General features: G+C 40.2%; 2 protein-coding genes across 2 annotated transcripts; one reads left to right on the forward strand and one right to left on the reverse strand.

Moving 5' to 3' along the window:
* The first annotated feature begins 203 nt into the window (after nucleotides 1-203).
* abhd2b (abhydrolase domain containing 2, acylglycerol lipase b) lies at nucleotides 204-9,294 on the forward strand. The gene is made up of 11 exons (XM_085357689.1): nucleotides 204-263; nucleotides 573-604; nucleotides 954-1,187; nucleotides 3,988-4,163; nucleotides 4,555-4,722; nucleotides 4,939-5,122; nucleotides 6,448-6,540; nucleotides 6,918-7,019; nucleotides 7,111-7,180; nucleotides 7,566-7,650; nucleotides 9,054-9,294. The coding sequence occupies exons 2-11, from the start codon at nucleotides 579-581 to the stop codon at nucleotides 9,230-9,232; spliced, it is 1,317 nt and encodes a 438-aa protein (XP_085213815.1). The 5' UTR covers nucleotides 204-263; nucleotides 573-578; the 3' UTR covers nucleotides 9,233-9,294.
* A 2,985-nt stretch (nucleotides 9,295-12,279) lies between these two features.
* rlbp1b (retinaldehyde binding protein 1b) lies at nucleotides 12,280-19,405 on the reverse strand. The gene is made up of 7 exons (XM_085357690.1): nucleotides 19,394-19,405; nucleotides 17,277-17,405; nucleotides 16,043-16,247; nucleotides 15,610-15,788; nucleotides 15,334-15,492; nucleotides 12,994-13,104; nucleotides 12,280-12,408 (listed from the first exon to the last, which is right to left on the reverse strand). Exons 1-7 carry the CDS (start codon nucleotides 19,403-19,405, stop codon nucleotides 12,280-12,282), a joined length of 924 nt encoding a protein of 307 aa, XP_085213816.1.
* Nucleotides 19,406-19,454: the final 49 nt, after the last annotated feature.

A 19,454-nucleotide genomic window follows, 5' to 3' on the forward strand; every position in this document is an offset into this window, starting at 1 on the left:
CAAGTAGAACGTAAAATAAGATGGACAAAAACGTGAAAATAAAACGTTAAAAAATTTGAATATACATATTTTCATTCGCAATTGTAAATTTATCATTTGGTTGCATTTGGGATTGCAAAAATTCGGAGCTTTTTCAGGTGGCATGAAGGCATCCTGAGCGAGCCGCTGGTCAGTCAGTTTCTCCGCTGTAAACAGGCGGTGTTAGAGCGTCAAACTTCGGGTGGGTCCGGGAAAAACCTAGTGAAACTTCAGAAAGTGTAATGGTAAGACCATACATTTTAATTTTATGCTCAACGCGTATTGCGTTCTTTACGTAAAGTGCCTGTTGTGTTTGGTCGACATCTGACAGAAAAAGTTTTACCTGAGTGACGTGACAAAGGCAACAAACTGAGGCACTTTTAAGCTAGCAGGCAGTTTCTTCTAACCTCCCTATTTCTCATTTTGTGTAATCCATATGCGTCACGTAACCGCACCGCAAACCACATATTGCAAATTACTCGTGTTTGTGTACTCTTTTGTTGGTTTGCCTTGGCCATTTAATTCAATGAGATGTTACTTGCGTGTTTTCCCAGCTCTGAATGAAATACTTACTTCTGGCAGCAAGGTGAGTAAAAACCGTCAACATTAATAGATGGTGTCACTCCTGGATAACTCTATCATGTCTTCAGTGGATTTTTAGTTATTTATTTAATTATTTTGAGATTTCATACTAGACTCTACTGAAAGATCAGATCCCAAATGTCGCACAGCTGCCTATAAGTTAGAGCACCATGTAATTTTATGCTGTTGTATGTGAGAAGCTGCCGTTTTAGCAGAAATTTACAAACATATTTTATGTTTTCAATATTTCAGTTTCATTTATGAAATTTGACTTTTGTAAATGTACTGTGTAAAAATAATCCATTTGCTGTTGGCTTTTTGCTTGTGTAAATTATATGTTTATGCACACACAGCGGATCAACTCACACATATAAAATGACCACCACGGAGGGCGGTTACGTACACACCTTTGGCCCAGAGCTGCCTGCCATGTTTGATGGTGTGAAGCTGGCGGCGGTGGCTACCATCCTCTATATCATTGTCCGCTGTCTGAACCTCAAGAGTCCCACTGCACCACCAGAGATCATTTACCAGGACACCCTGCTCAGTCGCTACCTGCTCAAGACCTGCCCAATGCTGACCAAAGAGTGAGAGATTTTAATATTATATTAAAAGATCTGTGATGGCACTGAGATGACTGGAATGTGGACTTAATCATGAACTCCCGATTCTTACCTTAGATACAGGTGCACCATAGACTCATCAGGCATAACATTATGACCACCTGCTTAATTTTGTGTTGGTCCCCCTTTTGCTGCCAAAATAGCCCTGACCCATTGAGGCATGGAGTCCACCAGAACTCTGAAAGTGTGCTGTGGTATCTGCACCAGCAACAGATCCTTTCAGTCCCGTAAGTTTTGAGGTGGGGCCCCCATGGATCCGATTTGTTTGCTTTGTGGCGTTATCCTGCTGAAAGAGGCCACAGCTGCCAGGGAATACTGTTTCCACGAAAGGGTGTACAGGTAAGCAACTCACGCACAGCTGGCCATCCACGTGATGTGAAAGAAAATGGGATTCATCAGACCAGACCACCTTCTTCCATTGCTCCACGGTCCAGTTCTGCTGCTCACGTGCCCATAGTTGGTGCTTTTGGCAGTGGACAGGGGTCTGACCACACGGGCCAGCCTTCACTCCCCACCTGCATCACTCTGTCGCTTATTCACCACCGTTACTTTCTTGGAACACTTTTGATAGATACTGACCACTGCATTCCAGGAAAACCCCATAAGAGCTGCGGTTTTGGAGAAGCTCTTACCCAGTCGTCTAGCCATCACAATAATCAAACTCGCCCAAATCCTTACCTTGGCACATTTTTCCTGCTTCTAGCGCATCAACTTTGAGGACAAAATGTTCTCTTACTCCCGAAAATATCCTGCTCACTAACCGGTGCCATGATAATCAGTGTTATTCACTTCACCTGTCAGTGGTCATAATGTTATGCCTGATCAGTGTATTTATAGTGTGAGCACAGTGTATGATATACACAACATACAAAAATCTAGAAAATTTAACAACAAAAGCAAAAGAATCAGAAAACAGTCATCCTGAAACTGTTCCAACTCTGTTCTAAGACGTGGTTTGCATTAAAGTTGGTCATTTACAGATTTTGGCTTACGTAGATGTGAATCCCACTCTCACAGGTCCTCGAGTCCTATGTTGAACTGACTGAACCACTACTTGTGTGGACTTCTGAGGTCTTTATTCGCCTTTATGTGACTCATTGTAGGGGGGGTTGGAAAAAAGCTGTTATTGGCCAGAGTCTCCCAAGAAGGACTAGATTTCCTAAACACTGTAAACAGAGCCTAGAGGAGCAGCAGTCTTTTCAGATACGTTGTAAGGGAGAGATCCATTCTCTCAGCCCAGCACCCACAGAGGCAGGCAGTGGCTGAACTAGGAAACATAAGAAAACCATGCAGTGTTGTTGCATTATAGAAGTTTAGGGGGATTTCAGCTGTTTGGAGACATAACATCCATTCACGAATGTACTTTCATTTCTCTTACTCTGACCATAATGTGAATAAACATGCCATTTGTTCTCTGGTGGAATGAGCCAGGAATTACAATTTAGGCTGAGCTGATCCATTAGTGAAACTGTAATTTTCCACATACATGGTAGGAAAAAAGCTTCCCGGGGAGAAAGAAAACTTTAGAAATATTTTTTTGGAGGAAATTTACCAACCTTTCTAAGCATTTTCAATACATTTGAGTCAATATCTATCTATTGATAGAGAGACAGGCAACAGTGGATGGATGGATGGATATCCTCATTTATTTAGATATTGGCCTTAAAATAAATGCCCCACTAGCAGCCATCAAGTGCTGCTAAGTGGTTGATCCATAGTATCCAGATTATATCAGATTATATCAGAGATAGTCCACAGCTTCTTCTGCGTTGTAAAAACCTGGGCTCTACATTACTTTCAGGGCTGCCTTCAACCCTGAAAGAACCCTGAAAGAACTTACAAAACATCCTGTCCTGTTATGTAAGTGTTTCACCTAGAGCAGGGGTGTCAAACTCAAATACACAGTGGGCCAAAATTCAAAACTGGAACAAAGTCGCGGGCTAACATTAATATTTATTGAAAAAAAAATCTTCCTCCAGATATAAGAATGAATCTTTTCTTATGGTCTCAAATACGTTTTGCTGGAAAACTGAATATGGAACAAGCAAAGCTTAATACTAAACAATATATATATTAGCTGTATAATACCAGTAGGCCAGCTCTAATAGTAATTTGGTATGGCTTCGCGGGCCAAATGTAATTAGGCTGGGCCAGAGTTTGACACCTATGACCTAGAGTGTGCACTGGCCATGATAAAAATCTAGCTAGTGGTTGGGTAACAGTTCTGACTCACTCACCAAAGATGACAAAACATACCTCACACCCCTTCCAATAATGTTGCACAACTATTCAAAGAAACATGTCATTCATTAGAAGGAGTGTCCGTGGATGGGCTAAGCTAATGTAGCCCTGATCCACAATCCATCCTAGTGAGGTTTGGCGATTTTCTCCAAACCTCCAAGTTTACTTTCAGTTTTTTTAGGTTGTTTTTGTTTTTCTGTAAAGATTCTGTTTGCACAGTGGGTGTGCTGTTTTTTAGTACACACTATGAAGTAGATAAAGATAAGGAAAATTCTCAGCTGTTTGTTTTTGGACAGGAAGGAGCGGTATGTTGGCCAACCGCATACCTGATGTGAACTTAATTTCTGCTAAATGTTATTTGGCTTCATATTTTTGGCACTCTTCATATTTAAGCACGCTGGAGTCATGTAATTTGAACACCTAAAAAAAAAAAAGCACTCTCAGAGTGTGCCTGGCTTGTCAGACTGATGATCTTCTGAAGCATCTTCCAGTTACATAATATGGGCCTTGTCCTTCTTTTCAGATACATTCCTCCCTTGCTGTGGGGGAAGAGCGGTCACATCCAGACGGTGCTCTACGGGAAGATGGGACGTGTCAAAACTCCAACGCCCTGTGGGGTTCGCATGTTCCTCCCAATGCAGGATGGTGCTACGGCTACCTTTGACCTCTTTGAAGCTATTGGAGCCCACACCACTGGAGGTCAGAGGCAAAAACTACTTTGTTCCTGTTAAACCACCAAATCAGCTGGTTTTCGGGGTATTTAATTACACAACGGCTGATGTGTTGGTACTTAAAGAGCTTCCTGATTGTTGTTTAGTTGAGGTGCTTTTCTTTTCATTTCATTCCTCCTGAGTTTTATGTGCTTGTTTGGACCGAGAGAACATCAGTCTCATGTAACAAGCAGCTCCTGCTACACTTTGAGCGACTTTAATGAACTCCCTCGAGGAACGATGCCAGCAATGTAGTTCAGTGGGGTTAAATCCGCACACACACTACAGTGCACATGACATCGACTTTTACACAAGCTCATGACTCCAATTTAAATGTAGTTGCACATCCAGACTCTTTTGTGTCTTTGTGTGGGTGTCAGATGACATTACCATGGTAATCTGTCCTGGGATTGGTAACCACAGTGAGAAGAACTACATCCGGACCTTTGTGGATTATTCCCAGCGGCAGGGTTACCGCTGTGCTGTCCTCAACCACCTGGGAGCCCTGCCTAATGTTGAGCTCACCTCGCCACGCATGTTTACATACGGTAAAAAGTTATTGCCACATTGTCTGTTTTTATGATATTTTTTAACATTACTTGGATAAAAAAAAGAACCTTATAATGTGCAATCCTGCCAAAATCAATCTTTTGACAAATAAAACCAGATTCCCAAGAAGCATAATGTTATAAATATATATTAATCTGTCATATCGAGTATATATTACTGCTATACATTTGTAAAAGCAACTCTTTTACTTTCAGGTTGTACCTGGGAGTTTGGAGCTATGGTGGACTACATAAAACGCACTTTTCCCCAGACTCTGCTGGTGGTCGTGGGGTTCAGTCTGGGAGGAAACATCGTCTGTAAGTTCCTGGGGGAAAACCAGTCAAACCAGGACAGAGTGCTATGCTGTGTCAGCGTCTGCCAGGGTTACAGTGCCCTCAGGTTGGTAAACTGACTGAAGGATTAACACAATTAAGACTAATGGGTCATGTTGTTGTCGCCGTTGCTCTGCCATCACGAGTGAAACTGAGGTGATCATGTTGAACTCTGATAAATACTGAAACGGGGTTTATTTACTCTGAAACACAGGAAAGAAAGGAGACTGAGAAGACTCTGTTATATCAGGACTATCAGAGCTTTGAAAAGAAAAAGAAAAAAGCTTGTGAAAAAAGCATCCTAGGTACGGTTCCAGTCAGAGACTTTGTTAGAGAAGAAGACAGCGCTCAGTGAAACCTAAATTGAATCTTAGGGAATTCTGCAGCGGCAAAGATGGTGATAGAGTTAATTTCCAAGGGGGTAAAAATGTTAATAATGCCTCTTTAAGGGGAATGTCAGTAAATTTCTTAAGCAGTTTTTATCAGCTTTGACTAGTGATCTTCTACATGCAGGGACCAAAGAAATGACAGTTAATTTAGCTGTTCTTTAAATCAAGTTCCCAAATAAGTTCCTAAAGTTGTTTCCTAATGGTTCTTGTGAGATTTGCTTCAAGAAAGTATTACACGTTGTCATGTTGCCATTCACCCTGCTTCACTGAGTGAATGGGTTAAATGCAGAGAGGAATTTCCCCACGGGGATGAATAAAGTAATAAAGTATACATTATTCAGAGGGATTATTTCTGTGGTAAACAACATTCAGTGAGTGGTGATCATTTGGCAGCATTGAATTCACTTAAGCTTTTTTGGCGATTAGACCAATGAGCCGTCATAGCAGGCTGTCAGCGCTGATAGGCATTACGAGTCTAGGCCCTGATGGGATTGAAGATGGAGGATTGGATGGAGGTCTGAGTGACCAGGGGGAGGTGGGTTCCACCAATCAGAGTCAAGAGGCATCAGAGGAAAGAAGATGATTGGATTAGAGTAATGGTGTCAGCAGTGGATTTGAAAGCGTGGAAGTGATGAAAGAAATAGACTAACAGCCAAACATCCATGGAAGCAGGCAGATGAGTGATTACAGATCTTTCTTATTGAACTGAGGCATAAGCGTCATTACTGCGCTTGTATATGATCGTATTAAGCGGACCCATTACATTTGTTTTGGATTGCTTGGAGGTAGTGAGTGCAATATTAGGTTGTATAACTTAACTTAAAGTTTTGTGTTAAGCAGCACCATAATAGTGTTGGGGTTAAATAATTTGCAGTGTTGATTTTTACAATAGTTAAAATATAATAGTGATATGATGGATCAGACTACTGCTGTAGTGACTTTAGTTTGTAATGTGGTTCCACAGTATGTTTGTATTCATGTGCATTTGCTTGTGTGTGTTTAGGGCTCAGGAAACTTTCCTTCAGTGGGACCAGTGCCGGAGGCTCTACAACTTTATGTTGGCGGAGAATATGAAGAAGATCATTCTGTCGCACAGGTGGAGCAACACAACAGTTATTGATTAATGGTTACAGATACGTAACACTCTTAAATTTGATCAGAATGTCATTTAGTCATAAAGTACTGCAGCTTTTTGCTTTTCTGTAGCTCAGACACAAGCATGAATCTTTTCTCTGCTAATTGTTGGAGTGGCTTTCTGCAGACACAAAATTTTCTCGATTATCTCTGTCTGATAGAGTAGAAATTCTTAAATGTTAGCGTAATTCTGAAAAATTTGCCAGAAATTCCTAAATCTGTTATCTAAAATGTAGATCTGTGAGTCATTTGTGGAGAATCAGATGAAAAGCACTTCTCAGCCAAACAAAGACACAGTCTCCCGCGTTGGTTGTGTCTAAATGTCATATTATTAAACAGGGACAGTTTGCTGGCCATGCAGTGCAGCAACATTGGCGATGGAGAGCTGAACAGACTGTATGCAGCCACATCTTTGATGCAGATTGATGACAGCATTATGAGGTGAAATATTCTGGGCTTTGAATATGATGGGTTGCTCTAAATTCTGTGGGCCATCTCTTTAACTATGTTATCGCATCATTTTTCACTTCAGAAAATTCCACGGTTATGACTCACTGAGAGAGTACTATGAGAAGGAGAGCTGTGTGCACTACATCCACAAAGTGAGTAACAAGTACCTATCCGTGTATGTAACAGAGCTCAACACATCTATCCCTCTATTACTACTTCTGCAATGACTTCATGTTTGGACTACTGTTAAATACTGTTGCTGCTATATTTATTGTTCACCTGATCTAGCATACTTGGATAGCAATCATACATAATTAAGTCCAGGTGTGGTTGAATACTACTTCTCTTATCACTGTTATATTATTCTGTTATAAAAGTGTAATGGTAGACAATATAAAATGTGGGCGTAGCTTGTGTGACATTAGCACAGAAGTGCCAGTGATGGTTACTTCTATCTTTTGTACTGTCTGCACTAATAATGTGTAAGTAGGTATTCTAAAAAATTAATAAATAAACTGGACTACTCTTTTTTTACAGATCACTGTCCCACTCCTCCTGCTAAACTCCTTGGATGACCCACTGGTTCATCCATCACTACTGGCTGTTGCACGCACTCTTGCAGGTTTGTGGTTTTTGTCTAAACTCCTTCTGCAGTGTGAGTCAGTGGTAGTTAAAGGTTGTCTTTGTAACAGGCTAGCTTAAAGCTGGCTGCCATGATAAGTAGCTACCAATTTGCCCACGTTAGCAGGCAAACAAGAAAGATAGCTCGTGGTATGTTTTAATTATAGATAGCTAGCAGTTTATTAGAATAGAAGAATTGAATAGTCACTTGATTCTATTCTATTCTGACAAGCTAACAAGGATTCCTCCTAATAACACCTGTAACTGTGTCTATGTTTGATATTTGGCATGTATGGTTTTATTTAGTGAACGTGGTGAAGTCTTGGCCAGTGGGCATGTTGAAGTAAAACTGGGTAGGGCATTCACAGAGCAACCTTTGTTTTAATTTTGTGGAGTTCCTCAAGCTAATTTTTTATCACTGTTGTTAACTGTGTAATGTTTTCTTAGCTACCTAGCATATGTGGCTAGCTGGCTATTCAGATTTCTTCCTGCACAATGCTTGAAGAAGCCAGGTTTGTTTGTTTTTTGGGAGGGGAGTTGTGATTGTGTTGTGTTGTACTGGAGGCAGGCTGTTGGCGTGTCTAACTTGATGTTAGCTAGTTATCAGTCAGTAGTTAAATTGTAACAGAGAAGAGGAAATATGCACTGTAGTGAATATGAACATTACAACCTGTGGATTTACATGGAACATTTGAGTCTTCAACATAGAAAACATGTTGTTGAAAGGAACTGAGAAAGTCAAGGAAAGTATTTTTTTTAAGTTGTTTTACACCAAGTTTAAAATATGCTTCCATACAAACCTTTAATAACAAATATTAAAGATATTATTTCATGGCATGCAACACAGAGGTGATGTAGAGTCTGGTGAAAATGCTGTCCTCACAGTGGTGCTAACTCAGAGCAGCATGAAGCGAGTTAACAGGACACTCGCAACACAGTCTTAAGTGTTGATAAAGTCTTGATGCAGCTATCTGCTCAACACACCCTCCCCAGACAGTCTTGTTGAATTTTTCAGGGCCATGTGATCCACCTGAGCTGTTGGGTTATATACAGGGACCTGTGTGTGTGTCTGGCCTCAACCTGCTGCCTTGTCTTGCCTCACATGGGAGATTCTTGTTTTGTAAAAGTCTTCGTATTCATGTAAAGTTTTTACGCTTCAAGTAGTCATGAATTCTATTTCTTTAAATTTTTGTCTACTTTTCTACTGGTTCTGTATCAAGATTCAAGTTATAATCTGTGCAGTCAGTTTCTTTTGAAAAACATGATCATCTTCGTGGTTGGATATTTGGACTCGTCACAGCTTTGGCGTCATTTAGCTTCTTAAAAATTGGTCTTTGACGGGAACAGATTTTTGGTGAACTGAAACTTTATACTTCTCTCTTCCTAACTGTCTTCCCCTTTTAGAGAAAATGCCCAATGTGGTATTTGCCCTGACTCAACATGGGGGCCACATGGGCTTTTTCGAGGGAGCTGTTCTGTTCCCTCAGCCCCTCACCTGGATGGACAAGGTCATAGTGGAGTACACCAACGCCGTCTGCCGCTGGGAGAAGAAGCAGTCGGTCTGTCAGAGTAGCAGCGAGTAGGACATGAACTTTTTGTATGGAAGCACGCAATACCACTCTGCGAGTTGCACTTACATACAAGTCCAGAGACAAACGCACAAAGACAGCTTGCTGTACCTGCTCAGCTTCAGCACTTTTGGCCTTACAGCTACATGATTCTGGAACTTGTAGATGATTAGACAAGGCAGCCTGAGTGGAAGTGGTTAAACCAGATTAGAAATAAAAACCTACAGAGGTGATCGCACAGGTGAGTGTAATGTGATCCCAAGCAGAAGTGTTCTTTCTGCTTTTGTTCTTTTTATCTCTCAGGTTAACAATAGTTTGCCCTCTGCTGGTTTTTGGCAGGTACTTCTTTCTTTATTCTCTAAAGCAGGGTGCGTAATTTGAATTCTGCCATAAGAAAGAAAAAAAGGTGGACTTTTTTTTTCAAGTTTTCAAATAATATTTTAATGATGTTTTGGTTCTGTCCTGTTCTGAAGTCCTTTAATTGAAATAGTGCATTTTCACTAAGAGGATGTTGCTGTTTATTAAAGAAAAACATCTGATAAGAATGTGATTTAATCTCTCAAATCAGGTAATGTTTTACAGATATTTTTTGGTAGGTTTTCATGCTCAATTTTCTCCAGTGGACTCTGTCTGCATTTAGGGTAGACAAAAACAGACCCAACTGAACATTTCTGGTTTGTTGAAACATGTACTTGTAGATCCAACCATTCCATGAATCAATCAATTTACTGTAAAGCCTCCTGGTGTAGAACTCTGGTTACCCAAAACTTATAAATAACTAATAACTCCCAGCGTAGAAATAATTTAACTAGAAGTGGCAGGTGTGGTGGTATAAACGGCTGTTTACGGTATGTTTCGAAGGTGATAACATTTTGAATGTGTCTCTTCTTGGTCACGATTATGTTCCATATACCAGGCGTGGCTTCAGTTTAAACACTGTAGTGACTTAATATTAAACTTTAGCATCGATTACCTTTTGGGGGAGGATGTTGTTGTTGTTCATAGCTGTTCATTGCTGCCTACTGGATGGTGGTGTTTGCAATATAAAAGGTAAAGACAGCTAAGAGTATCGCTCTATTGAAGATGATTAGTGTCACTGACAAAAAAGGACAGGGGGGTGGATTTTTATATTTTTTATTTTCTGAATTGTGAGAAAGAAAGAAAAAACACTCCTGTACTGTCATGGTACTGTAAATTTCCACCAGAATTATGTGATTTCAAAGGTTTCAAACACCAGCTAAGCTGGTGAGGGCACAAATGCAATGTTTTTGCTGTTTTGGTTTGCTTGTTTTTAATATTCTGAGCTCTTATTATCATGTTAAGGACTTTTGAGGTTGGTCAGTTTCCTGTGAGTTACATTCTCAGTGGACTCCACCCAGTCTATGTAGCCTCCAAATTATGCAACTTATATCTGCTCTGCAGAAGTCAAATGTCATGCAACAGCACCACAAACATGTCCTGACTTTTTCACTGTTTGCTCGCACTTTATTGTCTTCAATGCACTATGTAGAGTCATTGACAATTAAAAGTAAATGAACACATTTTTATTGGTGTGATATTATAAATTAAGACGTTTCAATTGTCTTTTCTCACAATCATTTTCTGATGGGGTATTGTGCATAGTGTAAAAAATTACTCTTCATTAACTTGTTCCTGGATGAATGAGTTTTTTCAAGTTACTTGACAAGATTTTTCTTTTTAGTCTCATTTCACATAACAGGGGCTTGTCTGCATTGTTGAATATATGATTATGATGTAGAAAATGAAGGAAAATGTGGGTGTTTTCATGGTGCGCAGCCTGTTTACAAGTGATTTTCACATATTGTTTCCTTTTGTGTATTTCTACATCAACAAAGTCACAACACTTTGCATTTATTAAGTTTATTGTACATGTATTGACATTGTTATTGGTGCACTGGGTAGCACAATGGGTCAAACTTTATTATACCTTACTGAAGAAGTCTTAAAAAAAAAAAAAGAAAGAAAGAAAAGCAGGAAAGAGAGGCACTTGTTGGAATACCAGCCTTGTGCAAGAAGATGATCAGGGATAAGAGGTTGGGTCCTGAGAAAGCTGGGGCCTGCCAGTAATAAACCATCTGTGTGGTGGGTGAATTTAAGTCCAGAGAAAGCACAGTTTGACAAAACGGAGACATAACATGTGGTGTTCAGAGCCGGTCAGGATTGGCAGTGTTTTTGCGTAATGGAAAAACACTGTATGTGATAAGATAATCACATATATGACTTTTTATTTTATTTTATTTTATTTTTTTGGTCCATAATCATAAGCTTCTGTACACTTCACACCAGTACCAAACCATGCTGCTTCTTCTGCTTCTTCTTCTTCTTCTTTTTCTTTTAAGATTGACAACTGCCTCCAAGGTAGCCAGTCATTCAGTCCATGTACTTGGGTTTGGAATGAACTAAAAGTGATTGTCACAGCTAATCCACCACTGTGTACATTTACTTATCTGCATTTATTTATTTATTTATTTATTAATTTATTGGTTATGGTTCTAGTGATAAAAAGGGGAACCCTGTGACAAGATTGATGCTAATTGGACTAAAATTTATCTTAATTGCACCAACGAAAAAAAGTCCTGGCCTGAGCGAGATCATTTGGACTGGACTGCTTATTCTGCTAAAAAAAAAAATACAGAATTGGCAAAAAGTAAATAAATACAAACACTAAAATGTTCACTGTAATGAGTTAGAAGTAAGTTTTACTTATCATAGGACTGACTTTCAAAGAAAGACAAGCAAATACATGAAGTGTATGCACTCTGTAGTTATTTGGAGCATGTATGGCACTTTTGATGGTCATCAACTAGAAAATTCAAACTATACGGTGTCACTGGGATGGCTTGTCTAGTTTTTGTCTTGAATGTGCTTTACCAGGACCTGTGCAGTACAATATCATTTTACCTTCTAACACAGTCACGACTTTCATTCATAACTTTAGTTCCTACAACCACACAGCTAGATTGGGCATTGATTCTTCACAGTCTATAGGGTTTATAATACGTAAAGGCTCTCGACCTCATTGGCAAAAGGACTGAGGATGTCTAGTCAAACAGCTTGGCTGCTGTGGCCTTGCCGTCGTACTTGGGACCTTTTCCGTCAAACTCGGCAGGGAGAATTTCGGCATCAAACTCCTTGTAGTAATTTTCCAACTCGTCTCCGTGCACGAACACCTAAAACGAACATCCGCAGCTGTTAGAGATGCTTAAAAGTGTGTGCTATCCTTCAGCAGCCAAATGTCAAAGTCATAAATTAATTTAATATCCTTGTATCGAATATCCTGACAGACTCAAACGTATTGCTTAAGCGCACCATAAAACCAATTTTTAGAGTGGCATTATGGTTATTAGATTCAGCTCTGTTAATCAGAGTGAAACACACATCAAAATCCTTTCAGAAGCAAACTGAAGGATCCAGACCAACACATTATTGAATTAATACAGTGGTACTTGACTGTCGAGTATGTATGAAAGTCTTGTTTTATTAGAAAAAATGCAAAACTGTTTTTGCTACTTTTTGCCAAGCAGGTTCATGTCAAGTCAGATGCTGTCACGTTGCATATTACAGCTCTCCTGCACTCAAACCAAAATATAAAGGATATCTTGAGCTTGGCTGATGATAGGTTTATATATCAGAGACTTAAGGGGCAACAGTGGTCACAGTTTGAATTGCAAACCCCCTTAATGTCTGCCATTAATGCTCTCTACAAGGACTAAAACCAATCTATGTTGTCATTGAATATGATTCATTTGACTCACTCTCTCCAGCAGCTTGCTCTTCATGAGAGGTTTGACCACATTATAGGTGGTAGTGAAGTACCAGGGCTGGTGGATGAAGTGCACAGCTTTGAAACGGGCAGGGAATGAGTCCTGGTGGAACACAAAGAGCAAGATGAAGGGCAAGGAATCTAAAAATCCCATCATAAATGAATGCCAAGTCAAAGTGTTGAAACTTTATTTGACTACTCTATTATACAATGGTTTTTGAGCTGTGGACGCTCTGCTTCCACAGACGAAAAGCAGAGCGTCTGTGGAAGTCCACCGGTCTGACTGTCCATCGTGAGCACTTTAAAGACCTACTTTACCTATATAATGAATCAGTCAATGAGGCCAGATCCTCTTACTTCAATAATCTTATAAATCGTCATAAAAATAATTCAAGAATTCTATTTGATACCATCAACAGTATTGTTTCTCCTCCAACCCAGCATGCTCTGTTGCTTTCTGATGAAGATTGTAATACTTTCCTTAATTACTTTGTAAATAAGGTGATGGACTTGAAATCCAAAATTTCCTAAAGTGCCTCCCCTTATGAAGATACCCCTTGCTGTCTTGGATCATTTACCTCCTTTTCTCCAATCACACTAAATGACTTAATTATAGTTTTAGGTAAAATGAAATCCTCATCATGCTCTGTAGATATATTACCTCACTCTGTCCTGTCTGGGTCTATCACCAGCATTGGTCCCACATTACTATCCATCATCAACAGTTCACTGAGGCAAGGCTGTGTTCCATCTTATTTTAAACACGCTGAGGTAACTCCTCTGTTAAAAAAACAGAATCTTGATCCTAGCTCTGCTAGTAATTACCGACCTATTTCAAAATTGCCATTTGTAAGTAAATTACTTGAAAAAATTGTTGAAAATCAGTTCAGGTCTCTATTATGTAAATTACACATTCTTGACCCTTTTTCAGTCTGGCTTTCAAAAGCAGCACTCTACAGAGACCGCTCTCTTAAGAGTCTATAATGATCTATTAATGGCATCTGACGCAGGGAACTGTTCTGTGATCATTTTGCTTGATCTTAGTGCAGCCTTTGACACCTTCGACCACAAAATCCTACTTAACAGGCTCAAGGTTTTGGCTGCTATATCTGGCTCTGCCCTAGACTGGTTTTCTTCCTACTTATCAGATAGGACCTTTTCTGTTAGGACTGACAGGTTCACCTCTGACATTGCTGCCCTGACCTGTGGGGTCCCACAGGGCTCAGTTTTAGGTCCATTACTATTTTCTTTAGCTGGTATCATTCAATCTTTTAGCGACCTGTCTTATCATTTTTATGCTGATGACATTCAGCTCCATATGTCCTTTAAGCCTCATCAGCTGGATAGGCTGTCCACCCTAGTCCAGTGCTTAACCCAGGTTTCTGATTGTCTTTCAAGCAACTACCTTGTTCTAAATACTAACAAGACCGAGACCATGATCATAGCTCCTCCTGAGCTACATTCTAAAATCAGTCAGGTTCTTGCCTCTTTCTGTCCATCTGTCAAGTCAAATATTCGAAATCTTGGAGTAATATTTGACTCTTCTCTGGGCCTCGACTCTCATGTAAAATCCTTGTCTCGTTCCTGTTTCTATCATTTAAGAAACATATCTAAACTGCGACATATGGTTTCCTCAGCTGAACTGGAAAAACTAATTCATGCATTTGTGTCATCACACTTAGATTACTGTAATTCCCTTTTTACTAGCTTGGATAAATCATCTCTCTCTCGCCTCCAGACAATACAAAACGCAGCAGCCAGATTACTAACTCGCTCTACCAAGCGTGTTCACATCACTCCCATCTTATATTCTTTACATTGGCTCCCAATAGAGTTTAGAATTCGCTTTAAAATTCTTGTTTTAACATACAGAGCACTAAATGGCCAGGCTCCAGATTACTTATCCAAGCTTCTTATAAAATACACTGCTGCTCGTCATCTCCGCTCACAGACTCAGAGTCTCTTAGTTGTTCCCCGTACACGACTGAAGACAAAAGGGGACAGAGCCTTTCAGTCTGTTGCACCAAGGCTGTGGAACAGTTTACCACTACATTTATGTTTGCTTGACTCTGTGGATTCTTTTAAAAAACTGTTAAAAACTCTTCTGTTCAAACAAGCCTTTTGTTGATCTACATATTTTATATTTTTTACATTATTTACATTTGATCTTTTACATTGTATATAATGTCTATTGATTTTATTGTTTATTTTAATATTTGTGTACGGCGCTTTGTGATTGTCTGTCTGTGAAAAGCGCTTAATAAATACAGTTTACTTACTTACTTCTCCTCTAAAGTAATTCAACCAAAATAATGGATTTTTTCCCCCCCACCTGTAACATGTCCACCATCTTTTTGAGCTCAGTGGGTTTGATTCCTGATGCCTGCTGCATGGTGAAGCCCTTGAAGTTTTCAATGATACAGAATCCATTGATTTGAGTTTCCTCGTTCTCTAGAAGCTTCTCAAGTATCACACAGTAGGCGCGCAGGATCTGAATGCACACAGACAAACATGTTTTATATTTATAGTATCTTCTAGTAAGCTCCTGTCAGAGATGGGACAAAAATACATAAGCTTCCTGTGTAATAAAAGAAATGAGTCACCATACCTCGTCAAAGGTGATCTCCTCGTAGTCCCAGTTCTCGATGTTGAAAAGCAGGACCACACGGCCGTATTTGTCTCTGCTATGCAGGATGCCGGGGTAGCCGGCCTCGATGGTGCTGCGCACGGCCTCAGGGGTCAGGTTCTCGAACAGCTCAGGGTAATCCTTCCTAAAACGCACATAACCTGAGTAGAAGCACAGGAATCCTATTAGATTACATTTCATCTTTGAAAAATGCTTTTTTTAAACTACAGGTGGTAGATTTTTTTTTTTTTTAATTTCTTTTTTTAACCTGGATCCTTATGATAAAATCATATGTTTGTGAGGCTACATGACTTTTCAGAATTGATACCATAATGACGCTTAGATGCACAGAGGAAGAAATGATGTGCATGTATTTAGATCTGCCACTTTCAGCCGCTCATTTTGAACATTTTACCCTTCATAAGGTCGAAAGCCTTGGGCACGTCGTACTTCCTGGCACGAATGAAGCGGGTCAGCATGTTGTCTGGTTTCTCCCCGAAGGTGTCCTGCACCCCCTTGGCCAGATCATCACCACCTTCTGCCTTCTCCTTAATAATTGCTCGCAACTCCTTCACTGCTGACACCCGCTTCTCATCGGTCTCATTCAGCTCATCCTTGGCCTGCAGAGAGGAGCCAGTCCAGGCAGTTAGTTCACAGATTATATTTGAGTGGTCCTGGTTGTATAAGGGTTTATTTTCATAAATATGGTCCATGTTTCATTTCACTTATGCCCTTAAAGTTGGTCGTACTGATCAAACCATTGTGTTCTACCAGATACAGGGTGATAATTTAGATAGGATAGGGTAGTGGTCTAACCACAATTAAGAATGACAAGCCAGCTTTAAGACCCGAACTCTTCCATGGCATGCATTTTTAATCTTTGATATTTGGGCTGATTGGAACCCGATGAACGTAAAAACAAAGAATCACCAGATTTTTTTTTTTTTTTTTACTTGATTTCTTTTCCAAGAAAGATGAGAGCCACATATGAGGATATTCGTTTTCAATTTTGATAAGACAGAGGCAGTATAATGTCCTTGTAAGTGGATATCAGGCCCTTGTAGAGCAAAATTTAGTATTTTGGTCTAAATAACCCAAAATGTGATGTCCACATATGTGGATGCCAGGTCCTAGGAGGTTAAAGTCACTGCTTCCAATTTGTAACTTAAGACAAACAATTGGAGGGCTACTATCCCAAGTTTTACATTTCTGGTGCCACCTATTGTTGTGAAAGGGTATTGCACATCCTAATGAAGCCTTAATGTTTTTTCCCAATTTGGAACACCAACACAAAGATGTACCTTCAAAAAACTGGACATTGTTAATAAGTAAACCATTGAAAGTTGTATATTCTCAAACTTTAATTTTATTTATGAAAACAAACTTCAATTTAGAGTTATTTATCTAGCGTAAAATGGGGTAAAGACGCTACAATAATAGAGGGATAATGCCAACAATCAGATGACTCCCTATGAGCTAGCATTAGGCAACAGTGGGAAGGAAAAACTCCCTTTTAACAAAAGGAAACCTGGAGGTTTTACTGGGGTTGTTCTGGCATTGCATTACAATTCCTTTGCTTGTTAAAGAGTTTTTTGTCCTGATGTGACTCTGATGAATCTTGATCTTATTCCAAAGATTTCTTTGATCACCTTCTGCATTGTGTGGTCTGGCACGTTGGTGCAGGGTCCAAAAACTGGTCCGTGGTCCTTGACGGTCAGACGCTCCAGCTTGGCCCTGAGCGCCTGCTCCTCCTCTGACACCATACGGTAAGTTCCACTCTGAGGACAGAAGATATTATTACAGCTTGTCATGGTTGCTTATAAATGTTTATTTATAGTGAGAAAATCTATTGGTCCTGTAATCTCAAATTCCTCAGAAACATTTAAAGACACTTAATCAGGGAAACAAATGGACTAGTAAATCAAACGACCTCCCAAAGTCCAACTTCCAGTCTGGATTCGGGAGACAGACACGTTGTCTTCTTTTAAGATTAGGCTTAAAAATGTTCCTTTTTGATAAAGCATATAGTTGGGACTGGATCAAGTGACCCTGAATCCTCCCTTAGTTTCTTAGTTATGCAACAATAGGTGCACATGATGCACAAAGTGTTTCTTTTTTATTCACTTCTTTAAACTCACTATGTGTTCATGTTTATACACAACTTTGCATTTAATCTTACTTCTTAGCCTGCACCTATCCACTCGAACTCTGCGCTCCTCCAGTCAGATGCTTTTATTAGTTCCACACTCCCAGTTCAAATCTAAAGGTGACAGGGCTTTCTCCAGTGGCCTTGACTTGACTAATCTCTGGCTCTCTTCCACAGTGTGTCTTTTGTCCTGTTTTCCTGCCCTCACCCACCACCCTCACTGAGCATGGTTCTGCTGGAGGTTTCTTCCTGTTAAAGGGAGTTTTTCCTTCACACTTTTGCCAAGTGCTTGCTCATAAGGGTGGCCTGGTTGTTTTCTCTGTATTATTGTAGGGTCCTTGCCTTACAATGTTGAGGTAAATGTTGTTGTGATTTGGAACTAATTGAACTGAACTGAAGGGCAGCGGGTGGCGCAGTGGTTAATGCTGTTGCCTCACAGCAGTAAGGTCCTGAGTTTGACTCCACCATCTTGCCGAAGTCTTTCTGTGTAGAGTTGGCATGCTCTCCCTGTGTTTGGGTGGGTTGTCTCAGGCCTCCTCCCACAGTCCAAAGACATATGGTGGGACTTTAGGGTAATTGATGATTCTAAATTGGCCATGGGTCTGAGTGTGAATGGGTGGCTGTTTCTCGGTGTTAGCCCTGTGACAGACTGGCGATGTGTCCAGGGTGTACCCTGCCTCTCACCCTATGATTGCTGCGATAGGCTCCACCACTCTACACCCCCAACACCACCACCCCACCCCACTGCAAAATAAGGATAAGTGGAACTGATCTCAATTCAAAGCTACTCTAGTTGTGGTCAAGAAATGAATATGAAACTGAGCATGCTATATCCACTTTAGTAAAGATTAAATGCTTTAAACCAACAGACAAAGTTGTGCTTTTGAACACAAACCCCAGTCGGCCCTGTTCAGAGCAAACATTTTATCATAGTAAGAAGGCACAGGTATGATTACCATCATTAAAAATGGATGCATTCCACTTAGGTGTGCCATTTCCAGGATCTTGACATTATGGATGTTCACTGGCTTAGTGGCACAGGTGAATGAAGCACATTCATTTTTAATGGCAGCAGTGTCACCTGTCAAAATTGCTGTAATGGGGGAGACTAACTAAAGATGTTGCAGTTTGTTATAATGGCTGATGGAAAACCGTTTCCCTGTGAGCACAAAGATGTTTATGTTTCACGTGTCTGCAGGAAAACTTTTAAGTTGCGCAGCACTTTGGATAAAAGCCGAGTACCTCGTCATGTCAATTTAACTCTCTCACAAGACTGGGTTTTGCTGTGTGAGCTTTAAAACACGTCTAATCCACGTGAGACAGGATGCCTGTCCACCAGTGTTGCAGGTCCGCAATCAATAGACTTCAGTGTTTTGGTTAATCTCCCTCACATGAGTCCTGCAAAGCTTGTAAATACATGGTGAGGACCACTATTCGACCTGAAGCAGGGATCAGAGATTAGCAGCTAAAGAAACTGTGGCTATCGCTGGTGTCTGCAACAATGGGCCTTTGGGAAGTTTTGAGCTGCAGCTGAATCCATCTGAGATGGAGAATAGATGTTTGTCCTTATGAATGCTGTCCTGTTTGTCTGTTTAAGAGTGTAAAAGTGGAGATACTCACGACTACAGCCATGTCTTCTCTTTAAAAATGTCCTTGTCCTGTCTGGAAGAAAAGAAGAGGT

Source organism: Diplotaxodon limnothrissa, linkage group LG7, assembly GCF_057381915.1.
Source record: "Diplotaxodon limnothrissa isolate DT_005_m linkage group LG7, D_limnothrissa_male_GT1.1, whole genome shotgun sequence".
NCBI classification, from domain to species: domain Eukaryota; kingdom Metazoa; phylum Chordata; class Actinopteri; order Cichliformes; family Cichlidae; genus Diplotaxodon; species Diplotaxodon limnothrissa.